The 7,288-nt window shown below is 46.5% G+C and overlaps 1 protein-coding gene across 1 annotated transcript in view; it reads right to left on the bottom strand.

Annotated features, from left to right (window-relative positions):
* Window positions 1–7,288, bottom strand: part of NBEA (neurobeachin) — an 822,532-nt gene that overhangs the window by 73,190 nt on the left and 742,054 nt on the right. Inside the window, exon 47 of the mRNA XM_006874376.1 lies at window positions 4,661–4,813. Coding sequence (XP_006874438.1) covers window positions 4,661–4,813 — 153 coding nt within the window. The remainder of the gene's footprint in view (window positions 1–4,660; window positions 4,814–7,288) is intronic.

Below are 7,288 nucleotides of genomic sequence, written 5' to 3'. Positions count from 1 at the left end.
CTGTGGGGCAGTTCTCCTCTGTTACACCAGGGGGCGCTGTGAGTGGATGATCTATAAGAGTATATATGAGTATATAGTGACACAATAGATGACAGCCTAGGGAATCCTTTGGGGCAGTTCTCCTCTGCCACACAGGGGTCATTGGACTCTGAGTTGAGGAATCAACAGAATCTAACAACCAATTGCAAAGGAACTATGAAGAGAGAGAAGGGAAAGGAAAAGACTGCGTCCTTGAAGGGTCAGCAGAAGAAAAGAAAGAGATTGGTTGGAATGGACCCAAGAGCAGTTGTGGGTTCTAGCTCCCAGCATCTAGGAAGACCTGGCCTTCTGTGGGACCCTCTTTCATTGGCTGGCCCTCACCCTGAAGACTCTATCCCCGTGTGGAAACCAGGCTTACAGATAAGCAACTTTGACCTCCTACTGCCCAGCAGACCTGCCAGGAGGGTGTCCCTCAGCTATCAAAGCGTGGGAGTGGGGAGACACTGTGAGAGGTCTCTGTCCTTTAGGTCTACATGTGGGGGGGACACTGAGAGGAGAATGTCTTTTGGTTCTATAAGTGGAGGTGGTGGCATTCGGGCCTGAAATGGACCTTCTCTCTGGCAGAGGGCAAGTACTTCCTCACCAAGAAGCCCCCTTCTGACACCCTGTCCCTTGTTTCCACTGAGCTCGCTGCTAGTCAGCTTTTGTAGTCAATGAGCATCCCGCTGAAATCACAGCAGGGACCTGTGCTGAATCCAGGAGTTCAGCTACGTCTCTGAAGGAATTTTATATGGGGTTATTTCTCTGATAGAGAACCTGGTGATGCAGTCAAATAAGTACTAGACTGTAAACTGAAAGGTCACGGGTTCTAACCCACCAGACACTCACTCTGTGGGGAAAGAGCTGGAAATCTGCATCAAGAATGCTCACAGCCTGAGACCCAGCATGACCTTCTCCTTTGTCCTGTAGGCTTCCTACAAGGCAAAATTGACCAACAGCAATAAGGGTTTTGAGTTTGGAATCACCAATGCAAAATGTGGTTATTGTTGTTACAAGGCTTCAAGTTGGTTCTGAGTCTTATTGACACTGTGTGACAGTTTCCTAGGCTGTCATGTATTGTGTCACTATATACTCATATATATCATCCACTCACAGCACCCCCCTGGTGTAATGGAGGAGAACTGCCCCACAGGTTTCCTAGACTCATCTTTGCCAGGTCTTTCTCCTGAGGGTTTAACCATTGTACGGCCAAGGCTCCTCACAGCTGCTCTAGCCCCTGTCTGTCCAGGAGACCTTGGATAGGTACAGTACTCCGTAGCTGCAGGCGTGCATGGCTCCTGTATCAGTCCTTTGTGCCTTTCTATTGGGAACCAGGACTGTGTTGCATGAATGTGGCACTCTTTGTTTACCCAGTTACCAGCAAAGGACATTGGGCCAGTTTCCAGTCTGGGGTGACAATGCAAAGATAGCTGTACTTGTGTGAACATGTGATTTCTCTTTCTGGGGTTACAACGTAGGAGTGGGACTCCTGGGTTGTGTGTAAGCGGGTGCAGAACTTGAGGAGGAGGCACTCGCCCGCTCTGCTTTGTGGCTGCTCCCTTTGCTTCCTAGCAGCAGGTTCTGCAAGCTTCATGGCTGTGTCTCCACCAGCACTTGGTGACGCTGCAGCTCAGTCTCTGGTTTGCCACTGGGAATACGCGCTGTTTCCGGGGTTTCGTTTGCGTTCCCCAGTGACTGTCAGTACTGAGCGTCTGTCTTCCGTTAATTTGTTAGCTACAGGCCTTCTTTGGAGTAGTGTCTTGCCCCATCCACATTTAAAATGATGCTCCTGTTTGTTTTCTTAGTTGGGTTTGGAGAGTTCTTTATGTGGTCTCCACCCATTCCTTTGTCAGATGGGTTTTGCAAACAAAGACAAACAAAGTTGTGAGAGCCAGAACTTGGTGGCAAGGCCTTGCTTTTGCAGGTCTGATGAGTTTTCCGCCTTTGACAGGAAGCAGTTTTCCACTTTTCTCTTCTGTGTGGTTGTTAAGTGTCATCAAGTCAGTTCCAACTCATGACGACTATGAATAGGGTTTCTGAGGAGTGGCTGGTGGATTTGAACTGCAGACCTAGCTGTTAACAGTCTAACACTTATCCTACAGCGCCACACCAGAGAAAACTTTCTTCTTCCGCCTCTGACAGGTTTCCTCCTAACCCAGGTTCTGGCTTTCATAGGTTTTACTGTGTGCTCTGCCACTCTGAGGAGAGCAAATACGCCCTCCATGTTTGCCTCTTTTACCGGCGTCTTTATCCACGTTTTCTCTCAAGGTTGCCTTTGTTGTCAATTTTTGCCTAATCTGAGGTCACAAAAATCTTCTCCAATATGCTTTCCTTTACAATTTTGATAGTTGTAGGTTTTACATGGATCCATGACCCATGTGGTGTTAATTTGTGTGAACTGGTTGAGGTTAGGATTGAGGCCCGTTTCTTTGGGGGGCCAGTACGTAGACAGAATTCCTGGGGTGGCGCTGTAGGATCAGCACTGGACTACTAACCACAAAGTGGGTGGTTCAAACCCACCAGGTACTCTTCAGAAATCCTATACATGGTCGCTATGAGTTGGAACCAACTCGACAGCATTTAACAGCAACAGGTAGCTAGCTGTCGAAAGATGTTTCCGCAGCATTTGTTGAAAAGCCCATTTCTTTTTATCTTGATACCTTTGAAATATAATATCGGTGAAGAACATTGACTATATGGGGGACTATCAGGATAACAAATCAGTCTCTGTTGGGGGAAGTACAACCAGAATGTTCCTTAGTACCAAGGTGACATTTCACCTCATGTACTTTGATCATGTTCTCAGGAGGGACCAGTCCCTGGAGAAAGACATCATGCTTGGTAAAGTCGCCTCCCGACCCCCTAAACCAAACACACTGCCATGGAGTCAACTCTGACTCACAGCGATCTTATACGAAGGGCACTGCCCTACTTGGCCGTGGTTAAGCTCAAGTGCTAATCAAAAGGCTGTTGTTGGTAAGTGCCATTGAGAAGGTTCTGTATAGGGTTTCCTAGAAGCATCTGATGTTCACAGTCCAGTGCTGATCCTATAGCCACACCAGGAGTCCAAGGTAGACAGTTCGAACCCACTGAAAACCTTGTCCACCTGCTCCCATGAAGATGACGACCTAGGAAGCGATTCGGGGCTGTCGTACTCTGCCACACGGGGTCCCCCTGAGTGGGAATGTTGTTGGTCCCAACAACAAAAAATGCTATAATCTTAAATGAGAAGCTAATCTGGGAGAGTTGGGGCTTCTGAAACTGCTGTAGCCACAAGTCCTCTTACATATCTTAACTGTTTTACCGGAAGTAAGGTTGTTAATGGAACCTTCTCGATACTGGAGAGGAGACGGCGTGGACCTGGCAGACCACTGTCTCACCCGTGAAAGCCAGTCTTTTCTCTGAGACATGGTGAAGTCCTCCCCGACCTTACAGCTTGTGTCTCAACGTTTCATCTTCCCCTAAGAAAGCGAGTCCCTCTCCGGGAGTGTGGGTACACTTCCCATTCCCGGAGGACTTGCCAACTCTCCCCAGGAGGGAGCACTGTGAGCCTCCTACTCATGTGAACGTCAAAAACATGCCACACAAACATCCCTAACATCTCCTAGTTTAATTCTGGCTGAATGTTATCACGGTAATGCACACAAACTACTCAGGAGATGTGACCTAAAATGATTCTCCCTTCCTTCTGTGGCTGCAGGTTACTGAACTCACCATACTTCTGAAAACCTGAATCTACAGACTCCAGCATGTTGGTAAAAAAATAAACGAATAAAATCTTAATTAAAAACTATAAACCCAAGATTATAGCTCCAAGAAGAAAACTCGTACCTGGGGCAGTTGTAACTGGAATGGAGAGGTTTTGGAGTGAGAACATTTTCTGCTCTTGAGTCACACTCTGCTACTGAAGGGCTTTATTGCCCTGGGCAATCCGTGGGCATCCCTGCCCCGTTTGAGACCTGTGGTACTAACAGTTACCTGGTCAATTTCAAGACGTAGACATCAAGTGCGAAGCGTAGAGCCAGCATGATGGTGGCACCCACGGACTCTCTGCGGCTGCTACACGGCTCCCACAGTGTACATCAGTACGGGGTCGACTCTGTCAGACAGCCCAACCCGCCTCCCAGGGAGACGTCATGAGACCACGTCTTCCTCCAGGGCTCATTCATTGAAGCGTTCACTCACAAACATGGGCTGACCAGTTGGTGAGACTCAGAGAACTGGTGGGCTCCAAGGGGCGACTCTGGATCTCCATACACTGACTTTATGGTTAGCACTCAGTGGTCACAAGCTACCAAGTATACAAACCAGGCTAGTAGTATGCATTACTCAAGTATAAACCCTTCACATAACATTAACAAATAAATGGGAGAAATGATTATTGCCACATCTTTCTCCTGAGGAGTAACTGGTGGATTCGAACCACTGAGCATTTAAGCACTGTGCCACCAGGGCTCCCCATGAAAGCAAACCCCACTCTATTCGTGTGATGCTTTCTCCATCCCACGCCCAAACTGTAGCCTTACATTTACAGATGTGTAATGGTCATGGGTTAATAATCAAAAACCAAACCAAAACAAAGAAATACCCGACAATTTTAACTTCTGGATTACTATTCCAACAAAGACAAAATCTCTCTCACCATCCTGTTAATCCGCACAAAGTCTTCAGGTTTCTTTGCCCAAGGAGGGAGATCAACATCATTGACCACCACTTCATCTTCTCTGACTCCAAGGTTGTATCCATTGCTGTTGACAAACATCTCTGGCAGGTAGTAGAATTCTGGAATTAATTCCTGTCAAAATCAAAAATGGAGCCTATTACGAATGCTGTACAGTAATCAGTAGAGCAATACTGAATTCCTTTATTAAAAACCAACACTCTGTTACAGAACTTTGCTTGGCACTTACTTCCTGTTCGATATTTAACAAGAAAGAATCAACAATACACTTGACACTTTATGTTTACAATCTATGCTTTTGGCAGCAAGTTTCAACTCCTGTTGTTGTTGTGTTGTTTAGTGCTGTGGAGTCAGTCCAGACTCACAGTGACTCTGGATGATGTGGTTTTCAAGGAGCGGCTAGTGGGCTCGAACCGCCAACCTTCAGCACATTAACCTGCAGCGCCACACCAGGACTCCACATCTTACCCTGCTGTAAGTTAATGAAGAAAAACGCCACTGTTGACGTACCTTATGAATGGTTCATCACAGCTTTAATAACCATGTCAGAACTCACTTGACGGCACTTGACAACAACAGGAAATAGCACGTAAAAGTTAATGTTGCTTAAAAACCTCTTCTGAATATTAACCGAATAGCCAAATAATTAAAAACAAAACAAAACACTTATTGCCAATATTTGTTAAAATATTGTTTTTTGTTTTTTGTTACCTACATTGACAGCTACAATGTGTGCTTTTATAATGGGATTCAGAATCTTATTCTGAGATTTGCCAAGACACATAGTTTTTATAGTTACACAATGAAAAGAGGCAACATCATCATCAGTTTTAAGTATTTCATGCTTGCCGCCTGAATGGTGAGTTATAAATCAATCGGATTCAAAGGCAGTTTGTCTACTTGTATGCAAGCCCGGCACAAACAACTACATTCAAGGTGAACTTGCGTTTCATATGTGGTGTCCAGCGTGGAACTTTTATGAATTTAGAATCAACCTGAACTAGAAACGAACTCATGTTAAGACTCTCTAGCTTTTGTTTATGGTGTTGCGGTTGTTAAGTGCCGTCGAGTCACTTTTGACTCATACTGAGGAGCGAATGGTGGGTTTGAACCACTGACCTTGCGGTTAGCAGTCCTGTGCTTATCCCATAGTATCACAGGACTCTTTTATTTATAGTTGCTTTTTTCAAGAAGCAACTGGGTGTAAATAGAATCGCTTTTTATGCTGAGCAACTATGTCATCTTCCCTCAGTTGTCCAGGTGAGGGTGGAAGGAATTGAAATCCAGGGCGGGGGGGCACGGAGACTTTCCCTGTGTGACCTGAATCCATGGTGGGGGGGACGACACGGTAAGGTTTCCCTGTGTGACCTGAATCTCTGGGGGGGGGAGGGGAACACAGTGACTTTTCCTTGTGTGGTGTGATGTACCTGAAATTTGAATCCTGCCATGATCTCCAGGAATGCACTGAAAAATGAAAATCAGTCTGATCCTTAACTTTCTAAGCAGAGCTCCGTGAGTCCTTCCACGAGCCACAACATGGATTTACTAGGATGCAAGAGGGTATTTATCTTACTCATGTAGGGTGACCATTCAGTATGCTCCATTCTTAGCAACAGTGAGAGAAATATCAACCTATTTGTTTCAGCGAGGAGCTCTGGTAGCGTAGTGGTTACGAGTCAGGCTGCCAACTGCAAGGTCAGCAGTTCGAAACTACCAGCTGTTCAGTGGGAGACAGATGAGGCTTTCTGCTCCCTTAAAGATTTACAGCCTCGGAAACCCTGTGCAGGGTCACTATGAGTCGGAACCAACTCCACAGTACTTAACAACAACTACTTGCTCTGGTACACCTTGAGCACAAGTGCATTTTCTGAAACAGCGGAGTTCAGACTTGAAGGAATCAGAGAGAGTCCTGTATTTGAACCACTGAAACAGAAATCTTTCAAGAATCCACGAGCCCTGCTTGATAGGAATCCCTCACTGCACACAGGGAAGTTTCCAGGCGCACACGGGGGTGGGGGTGGGGTGGGGAGGGAGGGGGGAGGTAAGATTAGTGGTGGGTTGCCTAAGGAAACAAAATGAGAAAGAGCCAGCCTTGTCTTCGAGCAATCCACAGTGTGGCCCATGGGCAATGTTTACAACACACAACAACTACAGCAGGACACAAAGGATCAAAAGGAAAGAAAAGAGAACCAGAGTGCAGACAGGAGGGAGCTGGGGACTATGGGAAGTCAGAAAAGGGTCATTGGAGTTTGGGCATGATGTAGCTCATAGCTCAGGTAAAGATGGAGAGGAGAGATGGAGAAGCCATCAGGGAACGGTAAGAAACAGAGTGTGTGCGGACGACAGGTGGGGTGGCCGAACACAGAAAGCCCATGTATCGGCTCCTGTAAAGATGGCCGCCTGGGAAACCCTGTGGGCAGTTCTCCTCGGTTACACCAGGGGGTGCTGTGAGTGGATGATCTATAAGAGTATATATGAGTATATAGTGACACAGTAGATGACAGCCTAGGAAACCCTGTGGGGCAGTTCTACTCTGTTACACCAGGGGGCGCTGTGAGTGGATGATCTATAAGAGTATATATGAGTATA

Source organism: Chrysochloris asiatica, unplaced genomic scaffold, assembly GCF_000296735.1.
Source record: "Chrysochloris asiatica unplaced genomic scaffold, ChrAsi1.0 scaffold00272, whole genome shotgun sequence".
Lineage (NCBI taxonomy): Eukaryota > Metazoa > Chordata > Mammalia > Afrosoricida > Chrysochloridae > Chrysochloris > Chrysochloris asiatica.
This window is presented reverse-complemented; position numbering and strand designations above follow the sequence as displayed.